Raw genomic sequence first — 19,193 nt, 5'->3', positions numbered from 1 at the left:
GGCCCAATTTCAAGGCATTAAATTACACAGTCAAGTTTCTTTAAAATCATATTTGATATACTGCATTTTTACRACAAATGGAGGCAACATGCATAGYTACTTAACTTGGTAATGCCATTTTATAGCACAACGTGGCTGGAAATCAGATACTGCTCCTTTAATACAGTGACAAGCTTTTGACCCCATAGCATTCACCTTCTGTATGCCTTAAAGCAATTTGATTAAAATTGGCAACAACTTAGTCATATKTTTATTATTTTGGAAAATATTAACTTTCTCTCACACTGTAGACGTTATCGCACTCTGTGAAGGGAAAACACGTTGTAGTATAATATTACGTCCTGCAGATGGCGCTATAAGACGGATGGGATTATGTCAGAAACTCGTTGACTCAAATTACTGTAACTCAGCAGGGTTGTACATTACACAGGATCTGGTACACTTTCCCACTGAAATATTTGTTGTTAAATATGGTATAGTTTACGATCTACATTTTAATACTTTAGATATTGTCTTTTAAAAAAATGATTTCACTTATGTAAATGCACATTTATTTAGCCAGCCCTAATGCTGTAATTATGTCTAGTCCTGATCAGCTTCAACATATATCGAAAATTCCTACATTTGTTCTGCTTTTTCACAGCAAATTTAATAGATGATAAATATCCTACTAGAAAAGAGACACGCAGAGCAGCTTTTATAAAAGATCAGAAAGTTAACAGGCAGACGAGCAGAAATAATTGAAAATCTTCGCCAGAGTGAGAAAATATCTTGCCTTCTAAATAAAAGGTGACAGATATAGGGCAAAGAAGGGGAGGGGCATCCCGTAAAGCCTGGGGGTGTAGAGGAAAACCTACACTTATAAAGCAAACTGATACTTGTAATATCAGCTGCACTGTCACAGCTTCACCTTATATTACTAAAAGCTTTTTGGTAGTATATTTATTATTATTATTATTTTTTTACTTCATTAAGCTCTTTGTAATGGAATACACGCCTCATCACCCTGTGAATTAGAAAGACAGGACATTTGTGCTACTTTTGATCACCGAGAATTAAGTGCCATCTTCAAGTCAGAATTTGTGTTTTGTGTGTGTGATTTGTGCACACCTCAGATTTTAATTTGCTGTATCAAAGCTCTAAAATCAGTGGATTCTTAAAATGCTTTTACTAGATAGTTTCAGCAAAGTTTACTCAGGCTTTTTGCTCTATAATAAAAGTCGTCGTTGGAATATAGTGTCTGCCACARAGTCACAATGTTCTAAACKCTCCTGCAGTAGTTATTGCTTTTCCGCCCCTGTGATTCCAGAGACGGTCCCCAAACTCTCTGGCACTATGGCTTCATAACGAGATTTGCCTCTGTACTTATTTTTTTTCCCCTACATAATTAGCATCTAGGGGCAACATGCTAATTTAAAATTTTGTGTTAATCCTCCTGCACATTAGTTGCTTTTATTGTTTACTTGTTTGCTCTTAAACTCCAAATATAGATCATGTACCACTGCTGTAATAGCCCACAGAATTTTTGGATTTGACTGATTTCTTTGAATTTTTCTCAACGCAGAATACAAAAGGCAGGCTTTGTGTATTAACATAAAAGGGAAAAGAAATGCATACAAGCTTAAGTACATGTAATATTTTGGATACATATTTTTTAGTAGGTTCTACCAACCCTGACCACAGCCCTTATGTGGTCATCTGTGGACAGCATAGGTCCTCTCATCGAAACCAACCAGGTTAAATCCATGTCCAGTCCACCCATTTCTGATAAGAACAGTTCTCATATCCATCATAAGGCTCATAGTTAAGAAGCACTTTTCAGATGTGGGTGGAGTGGACAAGTATGTATAATTTCACTCTGCACGGATTAGACAAAACCCACAACTACTGCAAACTTCAGTCCGAATGACTTTTATTTTCCTCACATTCTTTGAGGGTGTGGTTTCATAATCTCACCCTAAAGTAACAAGAGTTAGCAGGCATAAAAAGTAAAACAAAACAGAAAAACAATAGATTTGAGCACCGATGCATTTGATCAACTCCCATATTATCAATTACACAATATTTAAAATCAGCATAACAGCTTAATTACCGATGTAAAGAGACACACACACACACACACAAAAAAAAATAAGAACATAAGCATGATGTGATGTCTAGTTCTGCCGGTAGGATCTGACCTCCAGTGAAAATCCATGTCTGACARCACGTCGGCTTCTCTTTCCCATAATTTGTATTTTGCGACTGACTGCAGTTTCTGCGCCGCTGCTGCTCATGTACGCAATCCCTGGATAGGTGGTTACCATGGATTCCTGGGTCACATGCGTGGGTTTCCTATTGCCAGAAGCAGCAGAAGATGCTTGGACCAAAAATCCACAGCCATTTTCATTCAAGAAAAAGAGAGGATCCGCTGTGGACGGCTCGCTGACTGACTGACTGACTGACTTGTGGGGTGGCCAGACTATACACCCGGTTATCCTTAATTCCATTTGGAGGAGAGGAGGGAGCTGTGTTTTTGTCTCTTTTTCGTGTGTGTGTGTGTGTRTATRTGTGTGTGTGATATTTTGTAGAATTCGCAGCAAACCGGTTTTGTCCACATCCAAAGACTGAAAACAGGAATGAGTATAGAAATYCCTGAGGGACTGACGGAGCTGTTACAGAGCTTTACCGTGGAAGTGTTGAGGAATCAGCCCCGGGATCTGCTCGAGTTTGCGTTACAGTACTTCACCCGGCTGAAGGACAGCGAGACCAAAGAGGCCTCCTTTGGCAATGACCAAAATTCGGCCCCGAGATCTGGGAAAGCGGTCAATTTCATTGACGAGGCCATGCAGATCGATTCGGAGAACGGGGAGGAGGACGACGACGACGACGAGGACGAGGAATTCATAGGTAAGCCGCTGTGTTTTGTTTTTATTTTTTATTTTTTTTTACACGAGCGCGTATGTGCATGTAGGTGATGTTRATGCATGTCGAGACATATGCATGCACGGTGGAGTGCACGACTGGGAGACGGCAGAAACAAGGCGCAGAGATGCTCGCCACCTTGCATCCACCACCGCGCTGTCATTTGCCAAATATGGTCAGAGAGGCTGAGAGACGTGCTAAACGTGCCCAGCGCTGCATCTCTGAATCAGGGTTTTATTTGGGTTAAGAATGCATTTCGATAGCAACAGCTGCAGAATGAAGAGATCTTTCCAGTGTTTTTTTTTTTTTTTTGTCGCCTCGGAAGGTGTCTCTTTAGTATTTTCAGGCCACGATACACCAGGCCTAGTTAACCTCATTAGCCAATGAGAGGGGAAAAATAGATGGAAAAACACGAGATCTAAGCAATGCGCAAAGGTGTGTGTCCTGAAGTGTGATTGTATTTCAAACATCTGGCTATGCAGAGATGCAAGCAGCAGCAACAGACATCAGAGACAGCATCAAAATGAGTGGTGGGGCTGAAAAGGKTCGGTTGCAGGGCCGGTCCCACCATAAATAGGGCCCTAAGCTGAATTTATTGTGGGCCTTGCATTTGCAAATAAAACCACCGACCAACAAGCACAATTTTTCTCCCTCCTTGGGTTTGGTTGTAGAAAAGTTTGGTTAAAGGTGCTAAATGAAGATGATTATTAATTATTACCGTTTGTCTCAGAAGTGAGAGATGAAAACTAAWTGAGTTGAGTGCATTCTAGTTGCAAGTTGGAAAACAAGAGGAATTTGTTTSTTGGTTTGGTGCTGACTTAGTCATAAAAGTCCATCACAGTGTTCTGCTCTTAATSTGATCCAATTCACAAACTCAAGGAAAATGTTCTTARATGGAGATTGTAGAGGGCTTGTTTTYTTTTAGGGACACAAAGTCATTAACAAATGYTTTACCTGAAGCTTTAATTATATTTTACACTACCTGGGGGTCTGAGTTATGACTGATATCGCCTGCTTTTCCAAACAACTATCCCAGGACATTCTCGTTGCATTTTCAACTGGGAATTCTGAAAACAATTCAACATCCAACAAAATGCGACTTAAACCAAAACCAAACCCCATGGTAGAATTTCAAAACTTTTACGTGTGCTGCAATGTTAAAACTTCTAAACTAAAACAAAACACCTGCTTTGATTCCTTTTTTCAGGTCTTTTATTTTTTTCTTTCTTAAAATATGGGATTCTCGTATTTGAWGGTAGTGCCAAGAGTAGATGATGGTTATTCAAAAAGGGGCACAATCAATAAAAAACAAACAAACAAAAAAACATGCAGTTTGCAAAAAATKTGTCTTTAGGCTCAAGCAACAAAAACATATTTAACTACACTCGTTGCAAAAAATGCACAACTCCACTAACACTGTGTTAGYTGCTTAAAATCTTCAATGCTAAACAAAAAAAAATAATTCTAATCAACATTCGTAATTTTAAACATTTGCTATTTTGGGGAGCAACAGCTCAATTTAGTTGCAGCTTTAATCGACTGACCGGCTGTAGCGCCTACATGTGGGCAGGTGCGCCACGTTCATTTGTTAAATCGACGAGTTTTTGGGTCACGCTTGATGATCGTTCAGCCAGCTTYCCCTGGCCACTGCACGACTGGGAGGCTATCAATAGATGAGACTTCCTAATATACATTTCATGCTGATCTATTTTCCAGGAGCTTGGCACTTTTACACTGTTACATTTGAATGCTCTTTTTCTTTTTCACCCTCTCATTGAAATGATTCAAAGACCTAAATCCACTTCAAAGCAGCTGTCCTCATTCAGGTTTCACCGTGATGAATATGGATCCCTTAATGAGTTAGGCTCCACCGGGGGGGTATTAGCTGTGAAATCACAGCCACCTAAACCTCTTTTCAATAACAGCTTTCAGAGCAATTCAGCTTATGTTGGAACTGAACATGTGGCTTTTCATTGTTTACAGCGCCAGTGATAAACAGATTCATCAGAAGAGCATCGGGTGAGTTACAGTTTGCCGCTTGCTTAAGTTAGTTATTAACATCCTGTGGCTCTGGTCTGTGTCATTTCTCGGAGAATGGGCAGCTTCTCCGACAAATGAAAATCTTTTTTTTTTTTTTGCCATCTGTCTTTTGTCATCGCCTCCCTCTTATTACAATAAGGTTGATTTGTAAGAGGCTGCGAAGCTGCTCTGTCTTGAACCTGGTTTATTATGTCAGTGAGTGACGTGGGTGAGGAAATCAGGACAAGTGATGCTTATAATTATCTCTCGCTCGCAATAGTGGGGAAAGGTTGTGGCTCTGGTGGAAAGATGGCTGCAGTTTTGCTGATACGAAGCGTTCCAGTTGTACTTTGTTAAGCCATGAGCATTTCGGGTCGGCTAACGTTGARTATAGAAATGAAAACCATGAGCAAATGGACCTAAAAAAAMCGATTTAATTAATTCCTTATCCTGAAAGTTGAAAGTTTTATCACAGGACTGTAAAAGAGCGTTTTAAACAAAATGTTGCTGTTTAATTCTGTTTGAAACATAGCACAAACACAATCCTCAATGTAAATAATGGCTTTCAAACATCCATTTGTAATTAAGYTACATAATGTGTTTCAATTAGTTGTAAAGTTTCATAAATAAATGGGCTCTTTGGGAACATTCAGTTTTTTTTTTTTGTCGTTTATTTTTATGGGTTTGCATTAATGTGTTGAAACGGCCCAGCCAAAGTCCAGACCTAAATCCAACAAGACTAGCCCACAAATGCTCTCTATCTAATCTGATTCAATGTGAGATGTTTTGCGTAAAAAGAGTAAGTCTTTAGATTTGCAAAGTGGGTTGAGACATCTGCAAAGGTGACGCGACTAAATTTGACTCATTTGGCTTATGACAGATGTATGCATTGCTTTCTGTTTGTAGAAAGGGATGAAAATCATACATAATTTCMTTTACACTTCATTATTATACACTCCTTTGTATTGGTCTGCAAAACAAAAAACAAAAMAAAAAACWGTGATGCTTATGGGTGTAATGGGACAMAATCTGAAAACACTGAAGGGCTGTGAATACCTCTAGAAGCTACTGTATTGCATTCAGAGGCMTGACAACAAGACAAGGAACAAAGCTGTTTGTCTTTACTGTCTGCAGGGTTCTGTGCAAATATGATTAAATGCAGCTTGTAATATAGTAATATGTGCTTTGAGGTCGACAAAGCACAGCATAGATGTGACAATATTTTCTTTGTTGATACAGTGTGTGCAGAGGCGTTCAACCCTGACGAAGATGAAGACGATAAAGAGCCAAGGGTAAACTCCAGTCCACACAACAATCATACAGATGTAGCATTTCTCTTAGAATCGGAAGACATTTTGGTGAAGAATGTGATTTCTTTATGTAACCATCGTCCACTGTAAGGCAGTCCCACATGAAACGCGTTTCGCCTCGCAGGTTACCCATCCCAAAACCGACGAGCAGAGGCAGAGACTACAGGAAGCTTGCAGAGACATTCTTCTGTTCAAGAACTTAGATCCAGTGAGTACATGACCTGGTCCAGCAGGTTTACGATGCTTGTTTTTCCTCCCTGCATCAATTCAACCGGTGGTCAGCTGTTTAAATTGAAATATATAAAAAAAAAAAAAATGTTCAAACACAAAGAAATTGAAACAGCTTTATGTTTCTCTCCTTCTCAGGAGCAGATGTCTCAGGTTTTGGACGCCATGTTTGAAAAGTTCTGCACGGTGGGAGAGCACATCATTGATCAAGACGATGACGGGGACAACTTCTACGTCATCGAAAGGTGCTACACGCACTTACTTTTAAACGACTAATTGTGTCTGTCTCTCTCTCTATATATATTTTTAATCGTTTATTCCGTGGTTTTGCTTTCGGTCAGTGGGACGTTCAACATTTTCGTGAAGATTGAGGGCGCGGAGAAGCTGGTGGGCTCCTACGACAACAAGGGCAGCTTCGGAGAACTGGCGCTGATGTACAACACCCCCAGGGCGGCCACCATAATTGCAACCTCGCCTGGAGCCCTTTGGTGCCTGGTGAGTAAAACATTACGCACCCGTGCAGGAGCACAGCTGGCTGCTGCTTGCTCAGGTTTTAATGACACACGCTGTGAGGTCAGCTGGCACAGTTTAAATAAACACCCAGGCTGTTTGTGGTTGCGCTGCAGCGTGGTGCTACAGATGGAAATGGCACAGTCAAGATTGGGTAACACAACGTACAGTTGAAGCGTTAACTGACGCAGTCGCTGTTTCTTTCACACTGTTTGAAATGAAATCAGAAACTTTTTTTTTTTTTGACGTAGGTTATAGTTAGCATTAGCCAAACTGTTCCTGTTTGCTAAATCCTGTTCCTGTTTGTTGCAAGGGAAACATCCCACTTATTCATGACTCAGCAAGGTCTGTGTCCGTAAAGAGCAGCTAGCGGCTCTGTTATGTCATCTACGGGAGACGAGGGACGTTGGTGCTGAACCCTCTGCTGACCCAAGAGTCTTAGAGTGTGCAGCTTAAAGCTGTGGACGAGCAGGAGCTGCTTTCTTCACGACGCAGCCAGCTTTGTCTGGGGATGAGCAAGTGGTGCCAGAGAGTCTCTGAGCTAACGGAACATTACAGTGGACATGTTATTTGGCGTCTGACGTTCACTAGTAATTACCTCTTTATTAAGGCGTGTGGATCTCGAGCCTGTCACGGCGAGTCTCGGCTAGAGGAGGGCGCCCTCTGCAGCTGATGATGCTTCCTACATTGTAGTTCAATCGACACCTTATTCTTTGAGCAATATTTGACACGTTTAACCACTGGGACTGTATTGCGGACAGATGGCACAAGCAGGAGGAACGTTTGTGTGCCTTGTTTCTTTTTACTATTTGAATAAATGCTTTTATTGCAAAAAAAAAAAAAGAAATAAAAAAATAACAAGCTCATTTTCACACCTAATGCATATTGTGGTTTCATAAGAGTTGGTGTCTGAAAAATCAGCAGAAAAGTCTGGAGTTGTAATAATAAGAAGTGTAATGATACATTTATCTCATGAAATGACAGGCTGTTCTGGGCCCTTGGCACAATTTGATTTGGAGACTTGCCAGTCAAGCTGATTGTCCACCAGCCACAAACAATGTGTTTAAGTGTTTCTGCAATTCTACTTTTACAATTTTGTTTTCAAGCTAACCAATGGGTCAACAGTTGATGTGTATTTTACAAGTTATTTAAATCCTTTTATTGTCATAGTTTCATTTTCACATATTCCATCCTTCTGTCTGTTGTTTATACTCACTTATACGTGAAGGTGCACACCCTGCAGGTTCCTCCCTCCACAGCAAACCGTGCTGAGGACTCAAGAAATTGTTAGTTTTTCTGTATCGTTGGGTTGTTTCTCCGACGCTAGCACAGTTGCAGCACGCTGGCAGTCTTCAGCTTCAACAACTGTGCAAGCTGAATGGGGGAACAGTGGGAGCAGCACATACATGAGCATGATTGACGGTGTCAAGACCTTCCTCCTAGCTCTGATTGGTTGTTTCTAACAGGGAACAGTGTATTTCAACATTTAGCAGCTGGATCTCTGGGAGGAGCCAGAGAAGTTAGTTTTTTTTTWAAAATCTGTTCTTGTCAGGTCACTGTGACAATTTTAACAAATGTAAAAAAAAAAAAATACATTTTTAAATACAAACAAACAAAAAAAGAAAACAACACCTTTGTCTGTAGACATGAATAAAAGGTTGTTTTATTTCAAACTTTGTTTCAGGATCGTCTTACATTCCGGAGGATCATAGTGAAGAACAACGCCAAGAAGAGGAAGATGTACGAAGCGTTCATTGAAACTCTCCCCCTACTCACATCTTTAGAGGTCAGCTTTGCACCACAGCGTCAAACAAAGGGCGCCGCGGACTCGCGGTGAAAGTGTTGACAGCCTGATGTCTTTTCAGGTGTCGGAGAGAATGAAGGTAGTAGACGTGCTATCCACCAGGGTGTACAATGACTCACAGCAAATCATTGCTCAGGTAATTCGTCTCCGCGTCGAGTGTTTTTAGTGACTTTGTCCTCCGTTTTTCACTTGCAAAGTCTGAGTCTGCTTACCTGCATTGCTGTGTTGCAACAGGGTGACTTAGCGGATTGCTTTTACATCGTCGAGAGCGGCCAAGTTAGGATCACCATGAAGAGAAGCCGGGTAATTTTGGACGTTTTGAAACAATTTCCGTGTCCACTTTGCTTTTCAACCTCACAACTCGGAGCGTAAGCTCAAAAAGCGTGTGCTGGAAAGCGTGTTTTTCGGTTCTGCTTTCTTATCCTTGTGCCTTTTGTTTCTCACAAGACAAAAAAAGACGAGGAGGAGGAGGAGGAGGTCGATATTGCCACGTGCACGAGGGGCCAGTATTTTGGGGAGTTGGCTCTTGTCACAAACAAGCCCAGAGCTGCATCGGCATATGCTGTGGGGAGTGTCAAATGCTTGGGTACATTTTGTACACTTCTTTGATGTGCTGTGTTAGGGGTCGAGGCAGCCATTCATACTCACTCTGCTGCTATGTCTTTTTAAAACATCGCAGAAGAGTGTTTGTGCAGAATTACTCATAAGACAGGAGCTGTTGCTAAGAACACTCAGACACCAACAACACGGATGGCTGCAGCCACAGTTACTTGTGGAAGTTCATTTTTTAAAATACATGTTCTAACATCGCAACCAAAAAGTTCTGTATCTTATTCTGGTTTTATAAGCAAAACCAACACAAATCACTCCATAATTAATAAGTAAAAGGAAAATACTTTTTGAAAATTGAATCCATAAAGTGTGGCATGAAAATGTTTTCCCCTCCTGAGTGAATGAATATTTTGTGGAACTGCCTTTCACTGCAGATCTGTTGAGATTTGTTTCCATCAGCTTGTCTGAAAAACAATTTTTCAAGTCTTTCCACAGATTATTAACTAGATTTAGGTCTGAACTTTGACTAGGCCATTCTAATTAGACTTTGATTTAAACCATTCCATTGGCTAAAGGTTTGGGGGACCTTGTCTTGTTGCACAGTGAACCTCCACCCAAAACCATCCACTAATTTTTTATTAACTGATCAGCTTTTCATGTCTCTACCAAAGACAAAATTAATGTCTTTGGTAGAGACATTAAATTTAACTTAAATAGACACGTTTTAATAGTGTATTAGTGTATAAAGTATTTCTGAATTTGAATTTAAAGTTGACTTTAGATGCTCTGATTCTAGTAAAGGGAAAGGGCTGGATTTGTATTAATAAAAAAAACATGTGTCATTATTTTTCCACTAAACAAATGCACTACCATGCATTGGTTTATCCTACAAAATTTATTGAAGTACAAATGTAAGTGGAAGGAGCATGAATTTTTGCTATGTGTTCTGTGAGTAATTAATCAAAATGAACTTTATTTTCTCATCTTCTCTAAATAGGCAGTGCTTAATTAGCATTTTGCATTTGCCTTTACAACAATAAAAAATAAAAAATCTTTGAAATTTACTCAACATAAAGACGTAATGTTTTACATGACCTTCTATAATTCCCATAAAAATCAAAGCTGTCTTTTTGTCTTTTTTTTCAAAGTCCTGGACGTGAAAGCGTTTGAGAGACTCCTCGGCCCTTGCATGGACATCATGAAGAGGAATATCGCTAATTACGAGGAGCAGCTGGTGGCCTTGTTTGGAAGTAGCGCTGAGATTGAGCAACAGAGTGCATAAAGCGACTCCAATGAACCATGAAGGAGATGGCAGAAACAAAACAAAAAAAAATCTCACTGTGGATGTTTTCCACAACACTATTCAAAACAGAAGAAGAAATGTGAATATCCACTACACCACATTTGAGTGTCTTACAATTAAGACTAAGATATGGCCCGCGTTAGTAGAGCGTACGACAGAAAGTCGCAACCTGGGAAGTTGCTTAAAGCCTGTTTTATTACGTTAATCATGACTAATGTAATGAATATGTGTGTAAAGAATATGTGTGCATTTTACTTGTCAGTGTCAAGTGCTTGACTTTTTTTGAAAACCAAAACACTTTGTTATGCCTCACCCCCATTTTTATTTTGACAACGGTATTCTCATAAAAAAATTTTTTAAAAGTGTATTATTGCTTGTAAATTTCTAAATTTTACCAGTCGTAAATTGACGCCAAAGCTGATTTGTGTTTGGATAATCATGAGCAATTTTGGCGCACTACCTTTCGCAGTAGAAGTCCACATGAACTACAATGGCACGAAAAAGTATTTGCCTCCTTATGGACTTCTGCTTATTTTGCTTCTTTTCGTCGGACGCAAATGTTTTAGATATTGAAGCAAATTTTTATATCGTGCAACGATAGCCTGAGTGAATCCAAATTGCAGTTTTCAAATGGCGATTTTATTTACTTAGAGAAAAACCTCTCCAAGCTAACTACTCAAATAAAAAAGTAACTGCTTCCCTTGTTATGCCTGCATTAGCTATAATTAACCAGGTTTTCTTTGAAAGTACCTAACTGTGACTTTACTACTACCAGAGGTTAGAAAGTCACAAGAAATCGTGTCTGATGAGACATCAGGCTTAGCACACAAACAGAGAAAACTTTGAACAATTGGGAACTTTCAACATGTCTACCAAAATTGCTCTAAAACTGCATTGAGATTTTCCTCCAGCCCTTAACTGATGCCTCTCTTCCCTCAGTTAATTTCAATGTTCATCACTCAACCATAAGAAAGAGACAGGGCAAAAATGTCATCCTTGAAGGTTTCCAAGGCCAAAGCCCCGTCTCTCATTTGCCAAAAGTATCTTAATGAAGCCTAAGACTTTCGGGAAAATGTTTTATGGACTGGTGAGAGGAGAGCAGGACAATTTGGAGGGTGTGTGTTCTGTTAGATGTGACATAAAACTGGCACAGCATTTTGGAAAGATCAAACATGGTGTCAGAAGTGTGATGCTCTGGGGTTCGCTTTGCTTCTTTAAAACCAAGATTGCATCCCTTTCTCAATGGAAACGTGAATTCTGCGAAACCTTTTAATGTGGTTAAATTAAAAGGACTCTGCAAAAGCCAACCAAAATTGTACTACAGAAATGGTGTGACAGCAGCGGTTGTCCCAAAGGGCGGAACAAGCAGTTTATTAGGGTTTATGGGGGAATTACTTTTTCCCATGAAGCCATGTCATTTTTTGACAGTTTTTTTTTTCTTTTTTCGTAAACACATCATTTGAAATCTGCCATTTGCATTTTACTCACGGTATCTCTGGCCTATTTTAAGATTTGTTAATCTGAAACATTTAGGCGTGATAAAAAAAGAAAGCAACAGAAGAAGAAATGTGTGAAGGAGGTGAATACCTTCTCACCGTGCTGCATTTCTAAATCTTTCACACTGAGTTCACATTTATACTCAAGTACATCTTTGTTTATCAGCAGATTATAACTCTTTGATCTGATAAACAGTATTCTATTCTTCATAAGTGTTAGTGGCTCTTTGCCGAAATTCTCTGCTTTTACAAGGAAGCCGATGTCAGAGGGAGAGATAGCTGATAGTTTTGTAAGAATATACAACACATTGCTGTACTATTTTGAAACTGAGTGTTATTATACGGTGTAGGCCCACTTTTCATTTCAGACATTTCTCCACTGGATCGTAGTCATTGTAGGCAGTGTCTTGAGACAGTTTCCTTTGCTGTGTTTTAATGTGAGATTTAGCCCATATTTTTTTGGTGTAGGTAAAATATACATTATTGCTGTCTACCTCTGCCAATGACAATTTTTGCATAAACCTGCCGAACAGGAATCAAAAAGGGGTCATTTTCTTCCCCAACTAATCTCTCTTGTTTTTTCTTTTGTTTTCTGTAACAATGTTCTTCTGGGTTTTTTTTTCGTCTGCAGCTGAGTTTACATTTTAAAATGTTGATCTCCAACCCTTTTAGTAGCACTTTTATTTTTTAAGGCAAGACCACAACATTAGCCAGAAAAGAAACCCAACAAAACAAAACAATTACATGTCTCACTTTTCATGTCATTAAAGAACATTTTATATTTCTGTGTGACACCAGATTATTTGTTGTTACCCATAAATTCAGGGCCTATGTCATCTCAACACTGGTGTTTCTGGGGCGTGGGTCACCCTTGTTGTTCCTGTGGTTTTAAACATAGACAAAAAATAAAACATTTCTAAATGTAAAATGCAAAAGTTTTCAGTTCAGCAAGATAAAAAAAGGTCGTATTTGTTTATTTAAATCTATCTTATCCTTAATATTAATGACTGTGTCAAGCATGAGTCATTCTGATATGACTCATCTGAGAAATTAACATACAGGAATTAGTACTTCAATATACTTGCAGTCAGGCCAATGATTTGTTAGCTTCAAATGTGCTTGAAGATTATAAAGTTGAAATTATTTTTTTAACTACTTAACACAGAGTATATTTTGTGGTAAAATAAAAATGAATAAAAGACTTAAATACAGTTTAAATAGATTAAAGCACTGGTACATCTCAGTAATAGAATATCATGAAAAATTTTATTTATTCCAGTAAATCAGTTCAGAAAGTGACACATACAGATTTATCACACTCAGAGGGAATGTATTTCATTTTTTAATTTCTTTTAGATTTGCCTGCAGTAAAAATCTGAAATTTTATTTACATAAATACCAATAGCTTTTTAATAGTGTTATGACCTACACTCATGTGGAAGATAGGCATTGGTCACTTTCATTAAAAATTCAAAGTGCAAAATGTTGTTGCTAACAACGATTGCTACGGCTAAAGATAAGAATGGAAAGTTGAGTGGAAGAAAAAAAGTGTGACAGAGTCTGAGGTGTGGATTGGGGAAAGACACAGCATCTGAATCATCCTACATAAAAAGAAGAAAAAAACCTGGACTATTGCTGTACGACATACAGCTCACTTATACTCAGTGGTCCAAATGTCCGCTATTCGGAAGAAAGTAAAGTCTGAATCTCATTTGGAAATCAAAGCACCGGAGTCGGGAGGAACAGAAAACAAGTATGAAGTTTTTACAATTAGAGAAGATTTTGGTAACCATTTCATCTGCTAGTTTTAGTTGACTGTGTTCTTTAGTGCAGTCATTTAGCAGGAGATCTTATGGAGCTTTAACCTTTCTTCTGCTGTCAAGCTTTTTTGCAGATGAAAATGTTCTTCTTCAGCAGAAGCTGCCCACTCTTCCAAAAAAAAAGCACCAATACGTACTACTAACACTGCCTTCATGACCTATAATCCATGATAATCTAAATGAACAGAAATAAACACTTAAGTCTCTGTGCATTGACTCTTGAGTTTCATGTTTTGAATTGAATTGCTAAAATAGAATGGAAAGGAAATATAATTGTACAAAAAAATGCACAAAAATTATATTCTGATGTATTGAAATTCACTTTCATTTGCTAGATCTTGCAACAACAACAAAAAAATCGCCTGTAGGAACATACCATCGCACTGTAGTGGAAAATTGTAATGCGCAGCATTGTAGTGAAAAACTACCCGTGTATTGTTCATGTTATTGCCAATCAGCTGTTACTGGGCAGTAACAAGCATATACTTTCAGCCAATCAGAAAATGATCAACAATCTCAGCTCCGCCTTCTTTGCGCTGCACAGTTGTATCAGCCAATAGAATGGCCTCTTTCATGATACTGATACTCTCAAAGGCCAATAGGAGGCGTCCTCTGGAAGCCCTCGTTCCCACCCCTCGACTGAAAGCCACAGAGTTTCTTGATGGCGATAGAAAGAAATGGTAAGTGGGAAGTTGAGTACTTATTTTCGAAGAAATAACGGTTCAAACTAAGTTTTGACCTGAGTTTTATGCCACCTACGTTTTCGCAGCCTTGATACAGTGTTTCGGTTGGGTTGTCACGGCTTTATTTGACGGTAAATGATAGCTTGAGATCGACTATTTTTTTTTTTTTTTTCGTTGTGACGCTCGCTGTGTTGCTGATAAGAACCCCATCCGACAGATGCTTTGTGAAATAAAGCAAACGATTGAATTGACAAGAAGTTCGCATTAGCCGAGTAAAAGTGTGTTTTGGGTTTTAGTCGATGTTTTTGTGTCATTCATTTTGACCGCAGCAGAGGTTGCGTCATGTCTCAACTTGTTGACATTCTTTTGTTTACTGTGTTAGACCCGACAGGCTTCAGGGTCTCAGTGGATGTGCTTTATTTCTGCCTTCATGTAAAGAGGACTCCAGAGGCCTCTCGGTAACCTCGTCGTTTTCAACATTTTAATGCGCCCAAAGCGTTTATTTAGCAATCTGCTATCAATGAATCCGCGTTCATGAAAGCGAAGTCTGGGTTTTTCCTCTGCGCTCGTCCTGTGCTGCTTTTGCGAGCTGATTCATTTTTGGCGTAAGCAGCTTCCTTTGTAATAAAGACGGTTTTGCTTTTGCTGCAGCGCTAATGGAGAAGGCCTAATTATTTATTTGAATTTATAAAACAACTCGTGTTGTCGTCAGTAGCAGTTTCCTTGCTCTGCTTTCGAGTTTCAAAGTTTCGTTAAACCGTTTTTAAGACGATTTTCTGTTATTTAACTCTTCAGCTGCGTAGTCATGAATGAATGAGCTCTGATGCGCATGCGCCAACCCCCTCTAAGTTTATAAACAAGGCCTCCACGCAGCGGGTCACATGACCAATCACAGAGACAAAGGATTCCCTAAAGACTGCCCACACGTTCCTTGATTGAAATGACATTCGTGGCTTTCAGACAGTCTGGAGCAGTTTTTCAACATGTCGTTGACATCTTGATGTGTAAAATGTATAAATTCAGAAACATTTCAAACAGAGTTGGGTGTAATCATTCAGACTTTGATTGTGTTGTATTTGACCAAATTAAAACCCAGCAAGCAGGATTTTAATTGTGTTTTTATAACATATCCTGAATAGCGGCATAATTGACATTTCACACAAACATTACACTGTAATATCAGCTATGAGCATGATTAGTGTGGTTAGTCTCACTGAAGCAGCAGAGTTTAACATGCATTTCCTTGAGGATTCCTCAACGTATCATTTTTAGATGTCTCAAAGTTCGGAACATTTCCAAATCTGGTTCAAGGAGGTCGAAAGCTGTTCTATGTAAAGCTTTCCTGTTATTTGCTGATAAGTCTCGCTCTCAGTGGCTGAATGAAACACAGACATGTCTTGACATGTCATAGAAAATGTCTATACTACCTTTTTACTTCATCTTAATGCCACTTCATTGGTGTTGAAAATTAGATTTTTGAGTTTCCAAGCTAGTAGTTAATTAGCAGTTAATTTGAAAATCGTCTGATTCCAGTGACCAGCCAGTTTCAATAGACCCAGTTTAGTCCAAAGAATCCCTGTCATTTATTAGGATTCAGATCCAGTACATTCTATTTCAATCCATATTATAAATGAAATACATAGATTCAGTTGATTACTTCATGGCAATTATTAAAAAAACAAAAACATTTACCAGCAGAAATCCAGCTGATTGCATCGCTTTATCGACTTTAATTAAGTGCTTGTTATTTCTCTCTCTTTTTTAATCCCAACCAGCTGATGTTGCTAAACATGGAAGCTAAGTAAGTTCCTTCACAATCTTTGCTGGAAAACAAGAGGAAACGACTCGCACAAGAATGGACGAGTCGTTTGATCCACTCAAGTGTAACGAGGACCTGCCTTCCTCACCTGGTTGCCACATGGAATACGGTGAAATGCTGAAACAGCAAGATTACATTTATTCCTCTCCTCCTCCCCTTTCCTGCCGTATTTGGGCTGAATCTCATTGTAATCTTTTCTTCAGACGACATGCCTGAACTGCAGGAGGTGGAGGAAGACCAGAGGTCTCAGGGCTTATTTCAGGTCGGAGCCGTGTCCCACCAGGAGCTCGGCTGCTCCCCTAACACCAACTGGCTTGCCGAGTTAGCCAACATCGCCACCAGTCCCCAGAGCCCGCTGCTGAAGGATGTGCCACACAAGAGGTTCAGATAAATTTGCTCTAACTTGAAAATCAGATCCACTTAGGTGACTCAAGCCTGCTGATACACTAATAATGAATGATACTCCAGTACACCCACAGGGGAGTTTTTAGAAAGCAGGACTGGCAGGTTTGCAGAGTACTTTTGAGGAGTTTTTGTATCTGAGCACTTCTGTTCTTTTTTCAAATTAATGTTTCACTTTAAAGCTATAGTGTCACTTACACAGTCTGTGTAGTTTTGGTATTGTGTAAACAAAAACAAAACCAAAAAAAATGACACTGTATATTAAGCATGAAAAACATTTACATTTATCTCAATATCAATTCCAGATCATCTCCAGTTCACATCTTTGGCAACAGTAACAGTTTACATTCCTATGCCCGGCCTCCGTTAGCCAGCAGCGCGCCCAGCCCTTCCAGAGGCCACCTCAGGGAGCGCAGACGCGTCAGGGTAACCTCTCCGCACAAATGATTTCCTGCAAATCCCTTAATATCTACACTGTTTATTTATTCCTAATTATTTGAGAATGACCCTGCTTACCCACGACAGGCCAGCAGTGAATCAGAGTCCGGGGTTTTCTCCATGTCCTCGTCATTTTCTGATGACGAAGACATGGCGTGGTCTCATTCCTGGCCGTCCACAGCCTGGCACTGCTTCCTAAAAGGTGAATGCATTTGCACGCATGTTTGCAACGCCTTACAAAAGTACTCATACTTCCTCAACTTACGTTTTAGCATTTTATCGTTTTGCAGCAGCAAGCTGTAATGTATTTTACTGGGACTTGATGTGATAAATCAACGCAAATTATTTGGGAGAGGTAGAAAACGTATGAATGGGCGTTATGGTTGGTTTTCAAAAATAATCTAAAAAAATACAGCATTCAAATACGAATCAAGTTGGAATTTTGAATTTGTGAAATAAATCTGTGCTTTTCCTTCTAGAGAGAGTGGAAAGCAATAAACTCATATTTATTCACACAATAAAATCATATGAAACTAAAACATCAACTGAAACAAGTCATTTTATTTGAAAAAAATGCCTCGTTAGGTTTGAGTAAGACTCTTTATGGCCAAGCAGCACTGATTAGGCAAAGTTTTACTCCACACTCTGACTGGAGTATTTTTGGAAGAAGTAGATTTGTTAAGCCTCTCCAACCTCTAGTGTTCAAACATCAGTACTGCATCTATTTACATGGATTCTGTTTGCTGTGGTCTTTTCATCTGGTTACCTTGTGCTGATGATTCAGGAACCCGCCTGCGCTTCCACCGAGGTCCGAACGTGGAATGGCAAGAAGCTGATGAGCTGGGGGATTCAGATGATGACTCTGACGATGAAAACATGTCACAGTCCTCATTCTCAACCAAAGTAAGGCAGTGCACACCTCAAGGATTGAGACGTTTCTGAATTTTCTAACTTTCCCTGGACTGGCCACAAGATGGCAGACAAGTTGCCTAGGAAAAATGCAGTAGTTCAGTAAATGAAACCAAAATGATTTGCGTTGATAATCCCTTGACATTAAACAGGAACACATGATTCAGGAAACACGACGCCAAGTTGTTTCTACACCAGTTTGCTCATTCTGCTGGTAAATAACTCTCTTATTGGCTATTTCCTTCATTTTCAGAGATTTGGTACAGATGGGCTTAAACTCGTAAACCATGAAGATACAGTATCCTTCGGCCAAACTGCTCTCAAGCTAACCTTTGACCCCGGCTCCCCAGAAAAAGGTCTCCTCACAGCCGAGTGCAGATTGGATCACCCGTTTTTTGTCAAGAACAAAGGTACCGTTGAACATTTTCTACAGTATTTGATAGCCAATAATAAAAATGAATTAGCATTTCAGTCTTTTCCACATTGTGTATTAATGGGCCCTTAAACAGTTTTGCATTTTATCACACTACAAATGCAAACTTCTGTGTATTTTATTAGGATTTTATGGGATCAACATGAAGGAGCTTATTTTTTATTATTTATTTATTTATTTATTTATTTATTTATTTATTTATTTATTTATTTATTTATTTATTTATTTATTTTTTTTTTTTTACCAAAATCAATGCTGCCATTTCAGTATTCTACCATTTTGCATCTCTAGTTTAGATTGCAGCACATTCATCTGTTTTACTGGCCTAGTCAAGGCCTAAATTTAAATCTATTTGAAAATGAGTGGAAAGACATTTCACAGAAAATCTCTGCATCTAGTCTGATCGACCTTGAGCTGTTTTACAGAGTGATGATGCTTAGGTTATAGATTTTACAAGGAGTGATGACTCATAAGCTGTAGATTTTACAGTGATGACGCTTAGGCTGTACATTTTACAAGAAGTAATGACTCAGACTGTAGATTTTACAAAGAGTGATGACTCA

General features: G+C 39.1%; 2 protein-coding genes across 2 annotated transcripts in view; both read left to right on the top strand.

Moving 5' to 3' along the window:
• Positions 1–2,175: 2,175 nt before the first annotated feature.
• Positions 2,176–12,911, top strand: prkar2b (protein kinase cAMP-dependent type II regulatory subunit beta). The gene is made up of 11 exons (XM_008411829.2): positions 2,176–2,889; positions 4,888–4,923; positions 6,163–6,215; positions 6,358–6,441; positions 6,600–6,706; positions 6,803–6,956; positions 8,656–8,757; positions 8,837–8,911; positions 9,010–9,078; positions 9,223–9,361; positions 10,476–12,911. The coding sequence occupies exons 1-11, from the start codon at positions 2,619–2,621 to the stop codon at positions 10,607–10,609; spliced, it is 1,224 nt and encodes a 407-aa protein (XP_008410051.1). The 5' UTR covers positions 2,176–2,618; the 3' UTR covers positions 10,610–12,911.
• Positions 12,912–14,540: 1,629 nt separating this feature from the next.
• Positions 14,541–19,193, top strand: part of hbp1 (HMG-box transcription factor 1) — a 13,832-nt gene continuing 9,179 nt past the window's right edge. Inside the window, exons 1-7 of the mRNA XM_008411828.1 lie at positions 14,541–14,626; positions 16,405–16,557; positions 16,652–16,829; positions 17,156–17,276; positions 17,376–17,490; positions 18,073–18,191; positions 18,451–18,607. Of these exons, the coding sequence (XP_008410050.1) occupies positions 16,485–16,557; positions 16,652–16,829; positions 17,156–17,276; positions 17,376–17,490; positions 18,073–18,191; positions 18,451–18,607 (763 nt within the window). The 5' untranslated portion in view covers positions 14,541–14,626; positions 16,405–16,484. The remainder of the gene's footprint in view (positions 14,627–16,404; positions 16,558–16,651; positions 16,830–17,155; positions 17,277–17,375; positions 17,491–18,072; positions 18,192–18,450; positions 18,608–19,193) is intronic.

This window comes from Poecilia reticulata, linkage group LG6 (assembly GCF_000633615.1).
Source record: "Poecilia reticulata strain Guanapo linkage group LG6, Guppy_female_1.0+MT, whole genome shotgun sequence".
In the NCBI taxonomy this organism is placed as follows: domain Eukaryota; kingdom Metazoa; phylum Chordata; class Actinopteri; order Cyprinodontiformes; family Poeciliidae; genus Poecilia; species Poecilia reticulata.
The sequence above is the reverse complement of the archived record's forward strand: the minus strand, read 5'-3'. Positions and strand labels throughout refer to the sequence as shown.